This window comes from Rattus norvegicus, chromosome 20 (assembly GCF_021556685.1).
Source record: "Rattus norvegicus strain SHRSP/BbbUtx chromosome 20, alternate assembly SHRSP_T2T, whole genome shotgun sequence".
Taxonomy (NCBI): domain Eukaryota; kingdom Metazoa; phylum Chordata; class Mammalia; order Rodentia; family Muridae; genus Rattus; species Rattus norvegicus.
The window spans coordinates 9,664,893-9,688,207 of record NC_141553.1 but is presented as its reverse complement, the minus strand read 5'-3'; the positions used below and the strand labels follow the sequence as shown (position 1 = coordinate 9,688,207).

Here is a 23,315-nt window from a genome sequence, read left to right as displayed (position 1 = left end):
TCCCAGACTCTAAAACCTTCCATTTTATTGTTTCTTTGTTGTCTACTGATTTATTTATAGGATCTCAGGCTGGCATCAAACTCGGCAGCGAGCTGAGGATGACTTTGAATGTCTGATGCTCCTGCCTCTCCCTTCTGAGTGCTAGAATTACAGGTGTGCACTGGCACAGCCAGGTTAGGCAAGGCTGGGAACCAAAGCCAGGGCCTTGTGCATGCTGGGCAAACGCTTTCCGCAACTCGGCCACTGGTCTCCAGTGTTCTATCTCCATCTTCAACCAGGCATCACGCACAGCATCCTTCATTCGTGACTACAGTGTGGCAATTCACTCTTTGGGGAAGGAGAAATTCTAAAGACCACTTCAGTCCCACGAATGGGACATGAAGCCCACGTATGGGCCACAAGGTAAAAGGAACATTCCAGAAATCTATCCTGTCATGTGGTAACTCCCTCAAACTAATGACCTTGTCCTGGGCTTAGTGTCTTAAAGATTTACTCTGTGTCTGTGTCTCTCTGACTCTCTGTCTCTGTCTCTGTCTCTCTCTCTGTGTGTGTGTGTGTGTACGTGCACCATGTGCATGCAGGTGCCAGCAGGGGCCACAAGAGGGCATCAGATCCCCCTGGAACTGGAGTTACAACAAATTGTGAGCAACTTGATATTGGTGCTGGGAACTGAACCCAGGTCCTCCAAGAGAACGGCCAGTCCTCTTAACTGATGAACCCTCTCTCCATCTCCCAGCTGCAGGTTGTATCAGAGACTCTTGTTGGGCATGATGGATTGACCCTGTAGTCCCAGCTACTCAGGACATAATGGCAGGAAGACTACTTGAGCCTAAGAGTTCTAGGTTGGCCCAGCCAACATAGCATGACCAAATCTATTTAATTTTTTTTAAAAAAAGGAATTATAATTAAAACAGAAAGGGAACACCCGAGAAAAGAGCATAATTATAACATTGACTGTTTCCTGCGTGATTATGATTCTGGCATAAACTGTTTACAGATAAAGCCAAAGACTTGCTGTGGTTGCTTACAGAAACCTCACAATGCTTCTGGGAGCGACCGTCTACAGTAATGGGGCTCCATTTGTACTGGAGAAGCTAATGGCGTAATTAGGTTTCAATTTACAGACTTCGTTTGACTGCTACATTTTCAACAACATGCCTCTATGAAATAAAGGAGAGAGGGTTGGCGAGGTGGCTCTGGGGGCAAAGACACATGCCGCCAAAGCTAACAGCCTGCGTTTGATCCCTAGGACCCACGGGATGGGAGGAGAGAGCTAACTCCTGTAGGTGTCCTCTGACCTCCACATGAATGTCATGTGCTGTGTGGGGGGCAGAAAAAACGGCCTCCCCCTTTCTCAGGATCTAGCCCAGTGGGAAGGGCGAGGCTTACCTCATGAGCCACATAGTTAGGGGGCAGCTTGCTGAGCATGTCCTCAGACAGCCTGTAGACAATGGCCTCTCGAGTCTCGCCCATGCCGCCGCCGCTCTCTTTCGGCTGGATGTTAGTGATGGTTTCGAGAACATCGGAAGCCGTGTTACTCTGATACCTGACAGGAAATTATGACTGCTCAGAATGAGGAAGGCAACCGTCGGCCTCAGAGATAATCGCTCAAGCTAAAGTGCGTTGGAAGGATCTCTTGAGGCAAAGCCGGCCATGGAAGAAAATAGGAAAGAAAAGAAAGGTAGAAATGTTACCGTCGACCTACAGGAATGAGACCGCTTGGGTTTCTGTTGGCTTCTAATGTGACATCAGAAACCGTGACAAAAGCAGTGCTCTGTCTCCGGAAAAAGAGATTCCTTACATTGTCCTTGGTGACCAAAATGACCATGGCTGACATTTACTGACACAAGCAACTTGCACTGGACATGAGCACGCCTCCTATTCTCTGCAGCTCACGAATGGGTGCAAGCGTCTGTCGGAATATGACAGCCATTCCCCTCCCTCGTCGGATTATGGGCTGCTCAATTTTCTCTGCTCTGTTTGTTTATGTTTATATGGCCTCCCTGGCATACGTTGTCAGCCATCTGTCCCACCTACTCAAATGCAGCTACCCATCTTGAAGGCTCGCTCAGTTCTGACTGAAGGGGTCCCGTTGTGCAAGCCGGAGGCCCCAAGTTCAGATCCCCAATACCCACGTAAAATGTAGGGTGCTGCAAAACAGACCATGTCAGGGGCACATCTCTAGGCAAGGAAACACATCATCATCAGTGGCATGGGTGCTGGATGGTAGGAGAGATTAGCAACAAATAGGTAAATGGCTTCCCTTTCGGGGGACAGGGATGATCTAGGCTTTGACTGCAGGGATGGCCACACAATTCTGTAAACTTCCTGCACTTTTGCTCTCCAGTTAAACTTAAGGAGTTTAAGGAAGACAGATTATACTTTGTTGAAAAGATTTTTTTTTTCTTCAAAAATCAAACAGGAGAAAAGTAACACATCTTTGGGAAAGAAGAGACAGGCAAGCCACCAACAGGTTGCTACTTGAAAAGATTCTAAAGGACACGCTGGAGGAGAGGAGAGGAGTGAGGCCCGTGAGATGTGGAAAAGAATGGGCCGGTGCCTGGGTAAACCTGAACAAGTATCATAGGGTAAACCACTATAAATATAACCGTGGGGCTAACAGTAAAACGAGATAAAATTAAAACACGAAGTGTCAGGAGAGGAGCACTTTGGCTTAATGTTCATTAAGAATGTATTTTTTATTTACTTGTGTGTGTGTGAGAGAGACAGACAGACAGACAGACAGACAGACAGAGATAGAGACAGAGACAGACAGAGACAGAGAAAGAACTAGTGCTTACAAAAGCCAGAGAGAGTATTGGAACCCCTGGAGCTGAACTCACAAGCAGATACACTTATTTCAAATAAATGCAGGATGACTTCTGAATGAACACAGAGGAGAAACCGAATTGGCAAAGGGCTGGAAAGGAGGAAGAAAGGAAACAGAAGCAGAAGTCTAAAAAACAGCCACACGGAAGATTGGGAAGATGGCTCGATGGGAGGAGTGTTTGCTGTGTTAGCGTAAGGACCAGAGTTTGGATCCTCAGCTCTCACATGAAGCCTGGCGGGGTTCTGTGTGTCTGTAGCCCCAGTGTTGGCGGTGGGGATAGGCAGATCGTGGGAGCTCACTGGCCAGCCCATCTAGCCAAAATGGTAGGTTTTGGGTTCAGCCGGACTCAAAAATTAAGGTGGAAATCGATTGAGGAAGACTTCCTAACATTGACCTCTGGCCTCTACACACGGGCAAATGAACCCACAAAAGACTTAGGCACACATGCATACACTGTGCAAAAATGCACAGACCACAGAGGACACACACACACACACACACACACACACACACACACACAGTATTTTTTTTTTGGTTCTTTTTTTTTTTTTTTCAGAGCTGGAGATCGAACCCAGGGCCTTGCGCTTCCTAGGCAAGCACTCTACCACTGAGCTAAATCCCCAACCCCCACAAAGTATTTTTTAAAAGCAGAAGAATGGCAATATCTTATGTTGACTCTACTTTGCACGGTTTAAATATTCTTTTATATTTTACTCTATCCATATATTCCAAATGCAATCAAGAAGTTTTAAAGAAAATAACCATGTAACTGTATCTGTAACAATAGATCCTACCAAGAGCCTATAAAAAGCCATGTAGTTGATAAAAATGAGGAAATATTTCTTTATTCCTTTATCTCCGTTGATAAAGTGAGACGTCATCCAGAGTTCGGAATAAGATGGTGTGCTATAAAAACCAGTTATGAGCCAAGAGTGCTTCCTGCCCGTGATCCCAGTACTAGGGACGGTGAGGCAGGACGACAGCTATCAGCTTAGGTCCAACCTGGTGTACGTACTGGGTTCCAGCATGCTCCAGACTACTGAAAGAGAGAACCTACGTCACCTAACAACAAAGCCACAAAAAAACAAGAAACCAAACAAATGACTATGCTTCTGTCTTCTCTCTCTTTCTGTCTGTGTATATGTGTATGCATGTGCTCTCTGTGTATATGTGTGTATGTGTATATGTGTCTGTATATGTGTCTGCATGTGTATGAATGTGAGTATGTGCATGTGTATGTGTATATGTATATGTCTGTATATGTGTGTGTATGTGTGTATATGTGTACATATGTGTCTGTATATGTGTATGTATGTGTCTGTAGATGTATATGTATGTGTGTGTATGAATGCGAATATGTGCCTGTGTATATGCATGTGTATATGTGTATATGTCTGTATGTGTGTGTGTATATATGTGTATGTGTCTGTATATGTGTGTATGTATATATGTGTATGTGTATATGTGTATGTGTGCATGTATATGTGATATATATCTCCATATCTCACAGCTGGGAAAGTTGGCTGGGTGGGTTGGAGACACTGCCCCTGGCTTCTTACCTACACTTCCTAAGTGCCCTCTGTGTTCATGCACAGAGGTGTGACTTTCATGTTAGTGTATTAAGAAAGTATGCTTTTATAACAAGATGGCAAAACCATTTCCTTTTTGAGAAATCGACTCTCTCCTAGCTCCATGGGCAGAGCCCATCTCTAGTGGTACCGAGAACTTGTCAGGGATGAATTGGTGACGAATGTTTTGAGGGCGCTGAAATGTACCTCACAAACCACGCCAGCCAGAAAGGCCCTTGGCTGACGGCTGATGTTTCTCTTCAGCATACGGTGAGAAAATGACACCATTTTCTCTCTGTATGCCCAGGTGTGAATTAAACATCCTTCTGTGGAGCCAATGCTGTGACTGTCAGACATCTAAGGGGCTACTAAAGCATTATCCTGCCTTGCACTTGTGAAGGAACTGTGTTCTGTGGGAGCCAGGGGAGCCTGTGCAGCCCGTGTTTGACCTCACTCGTGCATGGAGCTGAAGGAGGGCATGCCCCTGCCTCCAGCATTCCTATCTGACATGATGAGCAGCTGCAATATCACATGTGGGGATTCAGACACGTATGCAACCTTACATGAAGTAGCCACAGGAAATTCACGCAGTGCCATGTTTCACACACTGGGCTTTTCTGTCTGTGTGGGAATTGTGAGAGCTCTCATGTAGTTTGGGGATCGCCTCTGTCTGGCCCTTTGCATGTGTGAATTTCAAAATACGAGTTAGCAAAAGTCAAAATGTCTTGTTTGTATTCATGTGTGCACTCTGTGTGTGTGTGTGTGTGTGTGTGTGTGCTGACTTCTCTTGGCATGTAACAATGATACGAGTCACAATCCAAGTTTAAAAGTCATATAAAGTCTAACAAAACCACAAATAATTCAGAGGGGACAAAGTCTATCTGAGCAGCTATCGAGACAACGAAAGTAAGTGAACCAGGGTCTAATGGCTGCAAGTCATGATACCCAGGTTTCAGAGATGTGGGTCTCGGTGTGATTCACATGAGTCCTTGACCTCCCTCTGGGGCTAGCTGCAGTCAAGACAGAAGACACGGATGAATCACTCTTAGAGAAACAGAGAGGCCACATGGCTGGCACCTGACAAAGCACTGCTAAGTACCAGGCAGGCTGGGTAGTATTAAACCCCCAGCTTTCTCCTCGACACCCCGTATGCATGTTTCCCCTGCACTCCTAGTGCTCTCTGTGTCTTACACTGAACACACTCCTGAATTGTTCCTTGTCCCATGTCCTTCAGCAACATCAATCTTGCCCATCTAGAATCCTAGATACAGCTTCCCGACGGCCTTCCTCGTGTGCTCTTGGCTTCCCTGATCTATTTCCCAATCGTTTCTGACATTCGTGTGCATTCTCATCTCTGCTGTTTCCACACTGATTTGTATTTATTTTCGTCTGTGTTTGCATGTGCGTGCGCATGAGTATATGGGGTCAGTGGAGGGCATCAGATCCCTTGGAGTGGGAACTGTAGGTGGTTATAAACTGCCCAATGGGCGGGGGGTACCAGAAACCAAACTCGGGTCTTCAACAAAGACCAGCATGTCCTCTTAGCAGTTGGTCCATCCCTCCATCTCCCTATACCCTGCAGAACGAGTTCAAACTTTGTAGCCCTCCCTGGCTGCTCCAGCCATTGTGTCTTGGTCCTTTCTGTCTGCTATGTTCTCCCCTGTATTCCCATGATGAAGCCACTTCCGCCCATGCTCCACCCCTAAGCGGACAGCGGTACATCTTCTAGGGTGCAACTGGAATGTGCCCTCTGTCATCGGCTGTCTTTGATCCCTGAATTTGGATTTACTGGGGTTTGCCTGTATGGGGCCTGTATGCACTGTGGCACTGTATATGTAACCTGATTTTAGAGTTTATCAGATTGTCTTACGTATTTACCATCCATCCGTTTCCCTAATAGGCAAGGAGCTCACAGGATGAGAACTGTGTCTTCCTCATCTTTATGTTCCCGGGCTGCCCAGACGATGAGCTCTCAATAAATATTTGTTTGTTGAACCAAAGCCAGTTGGTTGGAATCTTATTAAACTTCAGATACAAAGGAGAACGGTTCTCCAATATTTAAAGGGCAGGAAAATTTAATTATCTGCCCCTTCTTGTGGTAAACATTTAGAGCATTATTATTACAAGTCTTCCCACTTCCTGACACTTCTCCACCTAAATAGAAATAAATACATGTGTCTGTGCGTCTGTCCGCAGACACAGAAAGGTGAATCAAGATTGTTGGTTCATTAGCTGTTTAAATGTCTGTTTTTTACAGCCCACTTCCATAGGGTTTTTCTCCTCCCTCAGAGCTATTGTACCTTTCTCATATTTCCCGTGGCTTTCAAAGAACTTGGATTGTTGCCTTGCTTTAAAATTCAAGGGATGGATTGCAAACATCTTTACACATCATCCCTCCAGAACTCAGGGGAGCCAGGGAGTTGAATTTCAAGACAAAGGGAGCTGTTTTGTAATTATAACACCAACACAGGTCCTCTAATGCAAAAGATAGAAAAACCACAGTAAATTTCCATGCTAAGAAGGTCATTCTGACCTGCCTGGACCATCTATGAGTGAAATGTAGAATGGCCCACATCTGAAGGCTCTTAGGAGCTCTCTCAGCTGGCCTCCAGTCTTGGATCCCCTCTGGACGCCAGCTCAGAGCTGGGAGCTAGTAGCTAGCTGTGCATACCATCACTGGTCAAGTTCGCAGGTGCCCCTGGGCGAGGATCCCGATGGAGATGAAGCGGCTGCCTCTGCTACATTTCCCCTAAAAATCACTTTCATGGTGGGTGATTTTGTTCTTTTATGAGGCTATCTAAGAAGAACCTTCAAAACTCCGGTATTAGTGGGGAACCATTAAGAAACTGACCCGCTTTGACTGACAGCAAGACAGGCTCCCCAGGTCACTTCCCTCTCCCGTTTTATTAGACGCGGAAAGCCCTTCCCTAGCATCCCAGGGCTGTCCGGATCCCGTGTCCTTTTCTACGGTGTGATTTTATGTTTGCAAAGATGCGAAAGGCAAGTGCCTCGTCAGCTGGCTCTGAGGGATAATTGCAAATACCTCTACATGCCTCAGAATCCCCAGGGCTTTCGGGGAAAGCGGTCTCCACAGATGCTTCGAGATGAAGCATGAAGGCTCATAATCCGGCGACTTGAGTCCCGAGTTACTTCTTGGAGATTTCCCTTCGGGATGAAGGTGAGAGAAGACGCTATTTGGCCGCCATGGCCTGGCGGCTCGGGGAGTTGGGAGTCACAAATAGCAAAAAAAAAAAAAAAAAGAAAAAAGAAAAAAGAAAAGAAAAACTATTCAAACTATTCATAAAATAAACAATCAGCCACCTAAGGAGCTTTCAGTGCACAGTTATTTCCAGATCAGCACATGAACTGTCAGTGAGCATAATTTAAATAAAAATTAAAAACAACCTAAAACTCAAAAATTGCCAGTTAATTCCAAGAGGGACGGGTTTATATTTGCCCTGCATAGAAATGAGTACAAACGTGGTAACGAGGCATTTGATAAATTTCGGGAGGTAGAAAAAAATATGCATAACCCGCTAATGAGAAAAAGGGACAGAATAAATAACTGCGTTTGACGACAAGATAGAGGAATTTGCCGGGTCTTTGGTACCTTATAAATCTGGATAATAAAATGTGAACACGCTGTACACTTTTATAGCCTCTGTCACCGAGATATCCGGCCTCGTGGGAGAGATTTTACTTATTTTAGAGCATTTAATTCGGTGCGCTCTCCCTCCACTACCACCCTCAGAGACTCTTGTGTTTTGAAACAAAGGCCAGAGAGGAAGACCTGGGATTCCCTTCTACAGACTTCGCCCCTTAGAGATTTATGGATGTGAACTTCAGGAGGCAGGTCCTCATAAACGGGGGGCGATTCTTCACCATGCTCCATGACACCCGTGGGACTACGCAACAGCAGGACTGCAGTTGAATGGCACAGCGATTCCTCCGACTGGGAGCCTCCACACCCAACTAAGCCACTGCTTTGTAGCGTCCTTGTCTTGTGACTTCAACGGTCACCTTAACACCCCACCCTCCTACCCCATGAGGCTCCAAGTTTCCCTCCTGAGGACTTTTATTCTTGAATCCTATGTTGTCCTAACCTCCCAGGACGGGTATGGCAGGGGCGCCTTGGACTACGCATTTGACACAGCCCTTGGAGAACTGAGACTCACTGGGGTGAGAGAAAGAGGGTAGGTTGTACCTGGAAAATGTGTCCCTTATGGCTTACTGCCTCCTGGTGACCACTAGGTGACAATAAGGGAGCAGGAGGCAGGAGCCTCTGAGAAAACAAAACCTTAAGAGGATTTTAAAAGCAGGATCATTTGGGGATAGGATTCTAGTTGCCAGATATTTCAGGGCCTAGGGGGAAAGAAGAATTAAACCCGAAAACCAAGCTCACCCAGCAACTTTCCAGACACAGAGCTGCAGGATACAGCTGGCCGGTCGCCTGGTGCGGCAGGAACTGGAAACAGAGCATGAAGAGCAGGCAAGAGGAGACTCAGGAAGGGAGAACCCCAAGTGGAAACCAAATGGGAAGATGGGAACTCAGCCGGATCAGAGGAGCTAAATGACCAGGTCCCAAGGGCTGACAGGCATCTCCAGTGGAAAGAGTTGCCCATCAGTGGGGGAGACTCAAGGCTCTCAACTAGTTCTCTCTGAGCATAAGAAAATATTGAAGATCTTGGCACAATTTTTGGGAGGTGCTAGTTTGGGCTTCCTATAATGAGCCTGCCAGATGGCTTCCCACACCCTCTCTGCCACCCATGAGCAACAATGGATGGACATAAGCTATAGATGAATGCTCTAGGCCTTGGCAATAGGCTCAAGGAATCCTGTCAGATCTGGTTTATAATGTGCCCTGTCACTTTGCCCCACCTGCCACCATCCCTGATTTAGGCCTGTATCCACATATCCCTGGGTTTTGGGGCTGGGTCTCTAACATGTCGTATGAGGTTCTAGATAAGGTTGCTGTATTGGAACTGCTCTAGATAAGGTTGCTCTATGAAGGGTGCTCTAGATAAGGTTGCTCTACTGAGGATGCTCTAGATAAGGTTGCTCTACTGAGGATGCTCTAGATAAGGTTGCTCTACTGAGGATGCTCTAGATAAGGTTGCTCTATGAAGGGTGCTCTAGATAAGGTTGCTCTACTGAGGGTGCTCTAGATAAGGTTGCTCTATGAAGGGTGCTCTAGATAAGGTTGCTCTACTGAGGCTGCTCTAGATAAGGTTGCTCTACTGAGGATGCTCTAGATAAGGTTGCTCTACTGAGGGTGCTCTAGATAAGGTTGCTCTATGAAGGGTGCTCTAGATAAGGTTGCTCTACTGAGGATGCTCTAGATAAGGTTGCTCTATGAAGGGTGCTCTAGATAAGGTTGCTCTATGAAGGGTGCTCTAGATAAGGTTGCTCTATGAAGGCTGCTCTAGATAAGGTTGCTCTATGAAGGCTGCTCTAGATAAGGTTGCTCTACTGGGTATGCTATAGGTAAGATTGCTCTACTGAAGGTTGGGGAGGTGGCAGATAGACTCCATTGTGCTCTAAACGCCCTGGAAACCACCCATGAAGAGAAGAGGTGGCAGTAGGAAGTGTCAAGGGGGTCATGGGTCAATTTGGGGGCTTGAGTTATCTGAGAGAATGCATATAAAAGACTGGCGAGACTTTAATCTTCCCCTTTCAGCTCCTGGTGCAGACAGGTAGTGGGCCCTGGCGAGCAAGATCTGCCCCCAGATCAACCCAGTCAGCCCTGCAGCACACACGGAGGTAGCCTGCCCCGGGGCAGCCCACACTGAGGCAGCACAGCACAGGGGCAGCACACACTGAGGAACTGTTGGCTTCACAGAAGAACTCAACTCAAATTTCAAGCACATAAATCATTTGAGGGATCAGGAAATACCTAATATTTTATGAAGGAAGATTAACAATAAACATACATACACACACACACTCTCTCACACGTGTGCACACACACAAAGGTCTGGAACAATATGATTTATGAGCCTCGGTGCAAATATCTTCCCAGTGAACTGTTGACAGTCTGCCCAGATGAAAAGAATAAGAAAAGACCAGGAAAGAGCGGTGATAAATTTCAAGACTAAATGGATTAATTTGGATTAGAGAAAATCCATTATGTATTGTTTAGCAATTCAGGGGAGAACTGTGTAGTGCGTTCTACCGATATCAAGAGGTCCTGGATGAAATTCAGGAGCCAGCATTTGTTTGCAATGATAAAGAAAATGCAAGGAGGGCTGGGGAAAACCCCAGAGTAGGAGCATGCAATGAGGGGACCTGATGGAATAACAAAACTTGGGGGTCTTTAGACTGTTAGAGCACAGGCAGCCTGGACACGGGCTCACACACCTACCAAAATTCTGTCCACGGCTAGGGGAACATCTCAAATTAATGACTATGGATAAGTTAGTAGACTGCCGTTTGGAAAAAGGATGAGGTCTCGTTCGTGCCTATACATCTCGAAAATCCTAACGACGGAATGAGTTAGATGTGAAACACACCACCAGGCAAACACTAGAAAAGGGGTTTGTTCACTTTGAATAGCGTATGAGAAGAGACCACGCTGCCATTGCTGTAGACCCAGCTGCAGCAGCGGCATGGTCCATCCTGTGATCGCAAAACGACAAGCGACACTTCTACCTTCGAAAGCAGGCGCAGAACCAAATGAGGAAACAGGACACGACATTTGCAATGTGGGTCACAGATGAAAGGCGGGAATCGTGTGTGTGTGTGTGTGTGTGTGTGTGTGTGTGTGTGTGTGTGTGTGTATAAAATTAAGTCTTAAAAACAAGAAACTGCTACCGGAGAAGAGTAGATGAGTTATACATCAATAACACTCAGGTACAGACAAACTCACTCGAAATAAAAAAGACTATCTGTATGGATTTCATTTCTATGCTATGGTGAAACACCTTGAGCAGAAGCCACTCAAGGGAGGAAAGGGCTTATGATCCCAGAACACGGTCAGTCCTTCATTGGCTGGTACGTGGTGGTATGTGGCTGTAATCGCAACCCTTGGGAGACGGAGGAAAAAGGATCGGATTACAGAGCAAGTTCAAGGTCAGTCAGAAATGAGTGAAGCCCTGCCTAAAAAAATAATTTTTCCAAAACTGGAGATCGAACCCAGAAGTGTGTGCACACTAGGAAGGTATTTATCAGAGCTGCCTCTCTGGCCCACATAGTGGTATCTTTTATTACATAACAACTGCATGGCGTTTTGTCCACTGCTTTTCTTCCCACCCATGGGAAACCATCACATTCTATGAATTAGCCACACTCATTAGAGTCTAGAAGGGCTTAGCATTACTGATTCAGCCAAACCGAAGTTTGCTGGACATGAAGGTACAGCAGGGAGAACGGACACAGCTTCTGGATGCAATGGCATTTACATTTTAACTGGTGGCCGACCAATAGAAGCAAACAAACAATGAAAGCAGAGTGTGCCTGTGGTAGATACAAGAAAAAATCAGTCAGGGGGTTAGGATCTGAGGTGAGGCTTGAAAAGGGGTCAGCATCTGTACTTAGGGTGAGTGACCCTTAAGCAAGGGCCCGGAAGAGGTAAAAGGTGATATTTCAGGGTGGGGGCATGTTCCAGGAAGTGCGAGCGTGGAGTCCTGTGGTTTGAGTAAAAGGAAGTTAAAGAGAGCTAGTGCAGAGCTGGAAGGAGGGATGGGGGGGAGGGGGGAGGCAGGACGGGAGGTCTGGGTATGTAGGACACCTTTGACCTTGACCCAAGGTGAGGCAGGACCTTGGGAGGATTCTGAGCAGAGGAACTATGTAGTCTAACTCACGTTTTAACGGCCTCAGATCAAGCGAAACCATTTCTTCATACCCCCTCTCTCGCTGTTTGTTCTCAAGCTGAACCCCAGTGTGACTTTTTTTTTTAATTGTTTCACCCCCTGAGCATGCATTTCAGCTCACTGAACGGAGCCTCTCAAAGCAGTGGCCCAGAGGCGACAGAGAAGAGCTATCGTGTTCTGATGCAGGGTCTGCAATGAGCATTAACTGTTCAAGGCTTGGGACAGCTTCTGTCAAAGTGAAAAGTGTCATGGGCTGGATTAGAGGGTACAGAGATGGACCCAGTGTGGGCACAAAGTCTCATGTCGTGCAAAGGCCATGCTTTGTCTGGGTCAGAGGACGAAATAACGCTGTAAGAACTGGGCAGTGCCCGTGTCTGATGACAGTTATTAAATTCACAGCCATGGCTGAAGGGCTGGGAGACAGACAGACAGACGTGCCCCTCCTCCTAGCTAGCAGTGGACGGCAAGAGACGACGCCTTGTAGTGGAGGGACTCAGCTGGGGCTGAGTCAGCAGATAGAACGGGGTGATCCTTTTTGGTGGAGGGTTTTCCAAAGATAAACTTCATCTGGAAGGCAGCTAGAGAAGGGGCTGGGGATTGGTGGGCATTTCTATGCCTTTGTGGGACTGGGGACCTTACATGGAGCTGAGGGGTATGTGCTGAGGGGCTCATGGTCATAAAGTTGTAGCAAGCATGAGAAGAGGTGGGCCATCATAAGAGACAGGACTCAATGTGCCTTGCCCTTTCAGACCCTGCTTATGACATATATATATATATATATATATACATATATATATGTATATATACATATATATAATTATACATTACATACCATATATTATATTATATATCACATGTTAGAATTTATATTTAGATGCTTTTTAATTATGTGTGCACATGTGTGGGTAGGTGGGTACACATGAGTGCACCTGCCCAAGGAGGCCAGCAGAGGGCGACAGATCCCCTGCATCTGATGTAAAAGGTGGTTGTGAGCCACCGGGCATGGTACTAGGAATTGAACTTGGGACCTCTATAAGCACAGCAAGCGCTCTTAACTGCTGAGTCATCTCTCTGCTCTCAAGTGGTGTCTCTTCAATGGATGTTTGGAGGAAGAGGTGAGGAGCTGGGAGAGGACTATCAATGGAGAACATCGATTAAAATACAAACATAACTGGTTTTATGACAGGACGGAGAAGTCATCAAGGCATAAATTACAGCCTTTGTGTTGTCATAAATGCCAGACCTTGGGGATTTAGTGAGTGGAGGGCAGGCTGAGTTGTCACAGAGTTGTAATTGGGAGACAGGAAGGAACGCTATTTTTCACAGTAAAATAAAAGGGAAGGAAAGGAGAGAGATTAAGGGAGAAAATGAAATGCGTAGTCTTTGCCAGGCTGAGTTACAAATGACACCTTCAAATTTAAAAAAGGAAGGAAGGAAGAAAGAAAGAACGAAAGAAAACAGAAACGCCAAGGACTTACGTGATGTCAGCGTTAGGGTGGAGCCCAAAGACTTCAGGGTTATCTAGGGATGGCAGAGACTGGATGTACTCAAAATACTGGTCCAAGGTTTTGCACACGGGGATTTTATAGCCGGTGTAAAAACAGAACGAGGGCTCAAACATCTTCTCACTGAACCAGACCTGTGTGGAGGGAGAAAATAAAAGAAAATTGATGAAAAGAACCAAGATTAGAAAGAGGGGGCTTATTTCCATTTTAATAGGGTTTCTCTTTTTTTTTTTTTAACTGTTGGCTTTGAAAGCATCTTAACAAAACTTATCAACGGAATAATTATCACATATAGGAAGAAAAGAGATAATCCACAAAGGAGAGGCCACACAGAAATAATAGGCAGGGCTGTGCTTGGCACCCAAGATTAGATCCAGCCAATGTGGAGGCTGGAGCAGGCCTAGAAGTGGGCTCGGTGGCTGGGCACTCGTTTGGCCTCCTGGAAGCTCTGAGTTCAATCCTCAGCACTGACCAAGAAAGCAGTAGAGGGAGTTGGGGGATGGGACGTGGTTCAGTTGGTTGAGTCCTTACATAGGGTGCACAGAGCCCTGGGTTCTATCTAGTGCTTATACTAGGTGTGGCTGTGTATTCTTGCAAACCCCGCACTTGGGAGGTAGAGTGAGGAGGGGCGGAGGTTCAAGATCATGCAAGTCAGGTCACACACAGGTCCATGCAGGCATGGGGCTCCTGAGCATCCTCATGACCCTACCTCTTCCTGGGCGAGGCTCTTCTCCTGGTTGTGTCTACAGTTTCACTCACAGGTACTTATGCACCAACAACTCCGCCACAGAAACTCCACAGCACCTGCCCCCCTCCCACTCAGGGCTTCCTTTGTTAATTAAGTTCTGTCCCTAGCCATAAGAAACAAATGTATCTGCTGCCCAACCTCCATTGCTGTTAGCCTGAAGACACCTTTTTCTCGTCTGTAACAAAATGTGGCGAGAGAACAAGTATACAGCTGGTGGGAACAGTCTTCTTTTGAAAAGGTGGGGAAAGTCGTTGAATGCCTGGGCTGGTTTGAGGCGACAACCTCCGTGTCTAATGGGGTGATTTTCCTAGTAAGGAAGGAAGTTGACAGGACCGGGATGGAAGCGAGGTAGGGCAAAGGATACAGGACCGAGCCTCACCCATTCAGTCCCCACTGTTCCTAGCAGCATCCCTCCATCTCCGTCTGCAGCTCTTTTTAGATCCAGCCATTATTCTGAAATACCATGTCCTGGTTTTTTTTTCTACATGGCTCTGTCTGCTACTCTATTCAGTTCCTGTGTGTGCATGTGTGTGTGTGTGTGTGTGTGTGTGTGTGTGTGTGTGTGTGTGTGTGTGGTACAGAGCTCAGAACCAGAACAGAACGAGAAGGAGAGAGACACACAGTCCTTTCACCCAAGGAACTTGTGACCCAGCAGAGGGACAAGCCAGTTATGAAATAACCACTCTACTGTGAGGGGCACTGAGGTGAGAGCCAGGAGGACATAAAAATAAGCAAAGTGCATGGAAGGCTTACGACAGCAGGAAAGGGGCTGGAGGGATGGCTCAGTGGTTAAGAGCACTGACTGCTCTTCCAGAGGTCCTGAGTTCAATTCCCAGGATCCACATGGTGGCTCCCAACCATCTGCAATGGAATCAGATTCCCTCTTCTGGTGTGTCAGTATTAGCATACTTACATACATTAAATAAACAAGTAAATATGAAAAAAAAAGACAGCAGGAAAGATAGGCAGGTGAATGTCAGGTAAGGACTTAATCAAGGAAGAGGGTTTTTTTGTTTTTGTTTTTGTTTTTGTTTTTTTTTTGGAGAGAGGTCTGCAGGGAGAGGATTGATTATTGATTGATTTTTATTTGTTAATTAATTAATTTATTTCACGTATTGGGTCAGGCACACTTGGCTTGGGAGGCCATGCTAACAGAAACACATAATAACGGACACCAAAGCATGAGGGGGGAGGCTGATGGATGCTGTGAAGCCTAGAATAAATATCATATTGTGGGAGGGAGACGGAAGGGAAAGCGAGGAGGGTCCCGTGACAGATGACTGGGCGTGGGGTGCTGAATAGAGTTTAATCTAAGAATAGGGGAGCAATTTCAAGTTATTAAAGAAGATGGTGCTGTGCGTTTACAGCCGTCCCGAAGACAAATGCGCTCTTTAGTGATGTGGGTGGCTTAGGTCGCAGGAACATATGCCGGGATGGGAGCTTCCGGTCCACAGCACATTTGTCACCTAACAAATGACAGCACCAAGTGGCCCGAATGGCACATTTAGGCACAGAAGCAAAATGACACGCAGCCCCGTGGTTCCCCGTTACTTTATTTATATATGCCCAAGTATGTGGATTTGACACACCCACTGAGGTTCGCCAGGAGTGGAAGAGTATAAAAAAATATGTGCTCTACATGGAATTATTCTATTAGTCTCTTTTTGGGGTTGTTATGATGAAGTGCCCTGACCAAAAGCAACTTAGGGAAGAAAGGGTTTGCTTCGGCTTAAAGTCCCGGAGGGAGGGAGGGAGGGAGTCCATGATGGTGGACAGTCATGGTAGCAGGAGCATGAGGCTAGTATGGTCATCAGGAAACAGAGAGAGAGAGCACTCCACCCGGAAAGCAGAAAGGGTGTTCAAATCCATGAGCCTGTAGGGACATTCCTCGTTCAAACCGTTACAGAGATTCAAGCACATGCAAAGGAAAACAACTGCTACCATCTGGAGCCCACGAAACCACCAGGGCATCCGTGGGGCCTTTAAAAGGTGCTCCTTGCAAAAATATCCATAGGAGGGAGGGAGGCAAAGTTTGGAGCAGAGACTGAAGGAACGGCCATTCAGAGCCTGCCCCACATGTGGACCATACATATACAGCCACCAAAACTAGATAAGATGGGTGAAGCAAAGAAGTGCAGGCCGACAGGAACCAGATATAGATCTCTCCTGAGAGACACAGCCAGAGCATGTCAAATCCAGAGGTGAATGCCAGTAGCAAACCACTGAACTGAGAAGGAGACCCCCGTTAAAGGAATTAAAGGATTGAAAGAGCTGAAGGGGTTTGCAACCCCCATAAGAACAATAGTACCAACCAACCAGAGCTCCCAGGGACTAAACCACTAACAAAAGACTATACATGGACTGACCTGGGCTCCAACTACATATGTAGCAGAGGATGGCCTTGTTGGGGCACCAGTGGAAAGAGAAGCCCTTGGTCCTGCCAAGGTTGGAGCCCCAGTGTAAGGGAACGTCGGGGGCAGTGGGAACGGGGGGGGGAGGGTAGATGGGGAGGGGAAACACCCTTATAGAAGAAGAAGGGGAGGTGGAGGGGATAGGGGGCTTATAGACAGGAAACTGGGAAAGGGAATAAATAATATTTGAAATGTAAATAAAGAAATAACCAACAAAAAAATATAAAATAAAATAAAAATATACATACCAAAAAAAAAGGTGCTCCTTGGTCACTGCACTCCAATGCATACAATGCACACATGCACACAGACACACAGACACACAGACACACAGACACACACACACACACATACACACACACACACAATTAACAGGGAAAATAAGGGGCTGGAGATACGGACCAACTGCAAAGAACACTTGGTAACTTTGTTCTCAGCACTCATGACATCGCCCCCAACAGTCTTTAGTGCCAGTTCCTGGGGACCTAACTCCCTCTTTTGACCTCCAAGGGCTCCTCCACCTTATGTATGTCCATGGAGGTCAGAAGAGGTTAGAAGATCCCTTGGGCCTGGGGTTAGGGACAGTTGTGAGCCACCACATGGACACTGGGAAAGAAGCCCTGGTACCTCTGTAGGAGCAACAAGTCTAGGACCAAGTGCTCCTAACCACTGAGCCGTCCCTCCATACCCTTAAATACACATAATTTTAAAATATGAGAATAAGTCTTTAAAATCCTCCAATTTTAGGTACTTTTACAATTATTTAAAAAAAAAGAAAACCAGGCTACTTACTAAGACATATGTTTTCTTCGGATTTCAGTGTGTTTCTCATGTAACGTTTATTATTTTTACACATTAACCCCCCTATTATTTCACGGTTCCTTCACTCAGCTCTGACATCACCTACACTCTCCTCCTTCCTGTGGCTACTTAATGCCTGTGCTCGGATATGCATTTCTCCCTGTGAAATGTACACGGCTTACTCTGTAGACCCCAGTTGACACCCCCTCCCCGGCTTCACTGAACAAACACTTTCACGGTCTGTGCAGGATGTCGAGCAGACCGTTTCTTCTGTGTTATACACCGTCGTCGAGTGGTCTTTTCCCCGTGATGGATACAGAAGCTGCCCCCCAACACCTCAAACTACGCCTGGGGAAGGGATGGGAAACCTGAACAGAGAGGTCCACGTCAGAGTCTCTTTCCAGAAAGGCCAGCCTGTGGTGGTTGCCTTCACCTCCGACACACAATGTTACTGTGAACGGTTTGGTGCTTACGCATCTGTGGTCCCTTTCTTGAAATGTTCTGACGTCTGTTTTGCTGGATTTCAGCCAGTAGCACCAGGTTGACCTCTGGGAGGTCTGTGTCTAATTAATTTCCTAGCACTGGTGTTCCTACCTTTATATATCCATGCCAGAACTCACTATTTGTCATGTGCAACTTAACAGAAAAGATTTAAAGCAAAAATTACTTAATTAATTAATTTAATCAAATTTTAAAAATCGGGTATCTGGTCAACCTCCAGTTTGGCAAATTATTCCAGCCGTTTGTATGTTTTGGTGTGATTGTTCTCTCTCTCTCTCTCTCTCTCTCTCTCTCTCTCTCTCTCTCTCTCAAATAGATTTTTTCCCACCATAAATCCCAATTATAGCTTCCCTTCCTTCTACTCCTCCCAGTCCCTCCCTCCCCTCTCCACCCCCCTTTCTGTCTCTCTTTAGAAAAGATGAGCTCCAAAGAGATAGCTTTGTTGTGATTTTAATTAAATTATGCCAAAAAGAAATAGAGGAGGAAGAGCAGGAAGAGGAGAGAAAGAAAGGCGGAAAGGAGGACAAGTAGACAAGAGAAAATTTGCAGAAGCAAAGTTGCTGACAGAGTTTCTAAATTATAAAAGAATTCAATAACTGTAAATTATTCACGTATCTGATTTTCGCCACGTAGGTAAATGCAGCGTATTGTTTCCTTAACGCATAAAGAGATTTAAGAAGAGTTTGTGTCCAGCAGGGGTGGATTTATATTATCCCTCCTGGTAGAGTCGTCATTGCTAATGAATAATGTCCTCTAGAAAATATCTACCCGTGGGCATTATGTGAACTTTATTTTTTATTTTGGGGGGAAAGAGAGGGAACCCCTAGCATCCCTTCGACCATCAGTTTATTCTAATAGAAAAGAATATGGAATTACAGTACGTGCGTTCCCCCAGCAATTATTTTTAGCTCTGGGGTGGTGCTCTATCTTGCACTCATGGGGAAGAGGTACAGAGAGATGGCCAGTATCTTCATGATAGGCTCTGGAGAACTGAGAACGTGACCTAAGGGCAGTAGGGATATGGGCAGTTGGAAACCTCAGGATGGATGGTGGCTGGTTTATTATTGGCTGTGAGGGCACCATGGGAGAAAGAAGGGATTCTTGGCTAGTTTTGTTCATAAGCATCCCTCCTCTGTCATCTCCCAGCCTTGTTTGCCCATTGTAAACAAAAAAGTAGTCCTCAGATGGGGAGATGGTTTATGCCCATTGGAAAAGTATTCTTCAGATGGGGAGATGATGGCTCAGTGGTGAAGCACACTTCTTGCTCCTTCAGAGACCTGGGGTTTGGTTTCCAGTACACTCTCTCACACACACACACACACACACACACACACACACACACACACACACACACAAAACTCTATAACTCCCACTCCAGGGCATGTGACATCCTCTTCTGGCCTTTCACGGGTACCCACATTTCACATGCACATAGCCATATGCACACATACGTAATTAAAGACACGGTACCCTATTTTTTTTTATTAATGGAAAGCATTCTCCTCCCCCAGACTGACTTACCCGGGCAAAGCAGTTAAGCAGCCGCTTGTCGAAGTCGTCTGTCACTCTGCCACCGTACTGCACTTCTCCGATCATGTACCGAACCGTACTCCATGACACTCCCTGCATTAGAAACAAGGTGGGGGGGGGGTCTCTGTGGGGAAAGTTCTGGAAGAGGGACTGCCACTGGGCTGTTATCCCCATTAGCATTAGCTGTTAACCTGACCCAGGCTGGAAGCACCTGAGGAAAAAGGTCTCAGTTGAGTATGTCTTTATCCGGTTGGTTGGTAAGCATTTCTATGAGGGACCACTACAGGTGGTGCCATTCCCTATGCAGGGGCCCCTAGGCTGTGTAAGGAAGCCAGTTGAGCATGAGCCTGTGAGTGAGCCAGCAAGCAGGTTTCCACCATAGGTCCCTGCTTCCAGCTTCCTGCCCTGACTTCCCTCAGTGACAAATAGAGACTTGGAAGTGTGAGCTGTGTAAACTTTGCTCCCTAAGTTGCTTACACCAAGAGTGTTTATCACAGCAGCTGGATGAAACTCGGAGAGCCGTGTGAGAAATTACTCTTAACCTCACAGGAATAACTCACTACCATGAGGCGGGAGCTGACCCGGTTTGTCCGCCAAGGAGAAATCTACAATATTAAGTGTTAGTCAATTAAAAAGAACCGAGACAGTATTTTTTTGTGATCGTAATCACCTGTGATTCTCATTATGGTAAGTGCCACATGGTTGCAGAGGGGCAGAAAGTAATGCCTAATGACGAAAGGGGCAAAATCAAGTATGGGGAGCTTTAATGTTCTCTCCTAGCAATAGATTTCCCCAGCTTCGGTAAGAGAACAAATAGGAAAGTATTTATTCCCCAGACTTTTCCATGATGCAATCCTGCGCTGTCTCATTCTGTAGGCTAAAACCGCTTCGAAATAGTCATTCATTTCTTAGCAATCTTATAATTCCTCTATTCATAGCTATTTTTAAAAAAAACCAGTATATTTGGAGCAAAATCAAAGTGAGGATGCTTACGGATATTTGGGTCTTACTTTTATTTACTTATTGGTTAAACTTTTATCTTTTCAGCTTGGTTGCCTTTTTAAAGCAACCATTTCAAGGTACCTATCATTTGTATATACTGACAAGATAAGTGGCTGCAGAATATGAACCCACACAATATAATTTTTCATCATACTGCCACGGCTTTAATTTACTATCCTTTAGTCATTTTAGGAGGAAATGATTGGTCCTAGACTTGTGAACACTCATCATGGCTTACCCGCAGTGTCTGTAGTTCTGGAAGGCCTACTGTGGGCAGGGATAGAGGGACAGGGTGGTCTCTACTGAGCCTCTATTCCACACCACGCACTACGCTTTTATAAATACTAGTTCATCTGTGCCTCAAAGAGGCTACAACTACTTTATGGAAGAGGAAACCAGTCACAAGGCTCGCTGACTGGCTGGAAAACTCAGATTTCCCTTCGTAGCCTGCGAGGGCAGAGACAACTGAGTTTGCACTCCCAACTCTGTGGCTGTCATTTAAATGGGCATTATGACAACACCTGCTATGTCAGCCTCACGATGGTGGAGGTGTAAATGATGCCCTGCACAGGTAAGCACCTTGGTGACTGGGAAGTCTACACCATGTTGATTAGTAACCTTTACTAGAAGTGACCTCTGGGGCTGACGTGTGGCTTGGTGGTAGAGAACTTGTCTAGCATGTGTAAAGCCATAAGTTCAATCCACAGTATTACCAACAAGTAAGATTTTTAATTTCTATTTATATGCTGAATTTAACATTTAAATAATGAAGTAGGCTCTTGGGGCTCAGCATGTAAAACCACTTGGTATCCAAGCTTGAAGACCCGAGTCCCAACCCCAGGACCCACAGGCTAAAAAGAGGGAGCCACTTCTTGAAAGTTGGCCTCCAGCCTCCATATGTGTGCCAAGGTACGTTGAGTGGCTGCACTTACACACATGCATCACAGACAAACACACATGTGCAGACACACACACACTAAACAAACTAATAAATAAATGCTTTGGAGGGCTGAAAGTGGTTATTCTAAGGCTGTTTTATGAGAAACCTAGAAATGGTTGAAATTTAACAGGGAGGAATTAGCTGGATTGAGTTGTACAGTCATGATCTCATTTGGTAACTAAGCTAAAATCAAATCATATTCATTTGTTTAAAAAGTTTAAAAGTACAAGGTTTAGAGGCAGTCCTTCTATAGATGCCGTTACAAACTTCTGAGTTGATTACACATGTGAGTTAAGGGCCAAATAGCAAATTCATGGCTCTGAGTTTGCAAGAGTACTTTCAAGATAATATTTAAGATATAGGTCCTGGGTTCAATTCCCAGCAACCACATGGTGGCTCACAACCATCTGTAATGGGATCAGATGCCCTCTTCTGGTGTGTCTGAAGACAGCTACAGTGTACTCATATAAATAAAAATCCATAAAAAAATTTTAAAAAAAGATATAAAGACAACAGTCCAGATTACTTTATATATATATATATATGTAGATGGTTTTTTAAATGTCAGAAATCTATAAAATATGATATTAAAAGTTATTAATCTTTTGTTGAGACATATCTGCTTGGATTCTAAGAAGAAATTGAGCATCAGTGGAGTTGCTCCAATTATGGTGAGGCAACTGCTAGGCAAAAATTGCTTCAATTCATCTACAGACAAAATACTGTCCAGAAAAGGACAAATTATGCAGAATAGTTGACAGATAAGCTCTGCCAAGACAGGGTGATCAGCCCTTCAAAAATCTGCATTACAAAGTTCTGTCAGATGATCCTGGGCCAGAAGGCTCAAGACTGATGCTCCGTCATTTTGAGAAATAGGGGACTGTCCAGGTGATCAGTGGTCTCTATACATTGGCTAAGCTTGGAAGCCATGTTTTATGCTTCTCATATTTTCAGGTAATATTAATCATTCTCAGATTTCTGATGGGGTTGAAGACTGGTTATAGTCTCATAACCTATCAGGCTGTTTAACTCTGAAAATACATATTTTATTAGATAGTTAATCAGATAGTATATCAGATAGATAGTATAACATAGATTTTAAGTCTTTCTTTTTTTTTTTTCCTTTTTTTTTCAGGGCTGGGGATCGAACCCAGGACCTTGTGCTTCCTAGGCAAGCGCTCTACCACGAGCCAAATCCCCAACCCCTGATTTTAAGTCTTTCTTAAGCTGGAATGGAGAACTAAGTGTTCTGTTTAACTGATATAGTGTTCAACTGGGTGTTAGGTATATTTTATGCTTTTAATTACAAAATGATAATAGTTGTGCTCAGCTTATATTTGAGAGAAAGTTTTTTTTTTTTAATTAGACAAAAAGGGTGAAATGTGGGATGATGTCATACAGGTGAGGCAAGTACAAGATAGAACGAGGCCTGTCATTGGACGAGAAGGAAGGATGGGTGGGAGAAATGTTTGAGGGAAGAGGAGGAGACCGGAACGGAAAGGACAGGAAAGAGGAAGAAACTGGAGAGAAGTTGCCGAGAAAACAAGGAAGCTGACTTTAAGATTCTACTCTGTGTATTTACAAGTTGTTATGAATGTTCTTAAGGGATGGATGTGTACAGGGTTTGTATGTTTAGGTGGGCGATTATATCTTATCAGTGGGATCAGAGGT

The 23,315-nt window shown here is 45.3% G+C and overlaps 1 protein-coding gene across 1 annotated transcript in view; it reads right to left on the bottom strand.

Moving 5' to 3' along the window:
- The window catches only part of Dnah8 (dynein, axonemal, heavy chain 8), a 256,161-nt gene that overhangs the window by 22,321 nt on the left and 210,525 nt on the right, over positions 1–23,315 (bottom strand). The window contains 3 exon segments of the mRNA NM_001427092.1: positions 1,390–1,546; positions 13,685–13,845; positions 19,694–19,795. Coding sequence (NP_001414021.1) covers positions 1,390–1,546; positions 13,685–13,845; positions 19,694–19,795 — 420 coding nt within the window.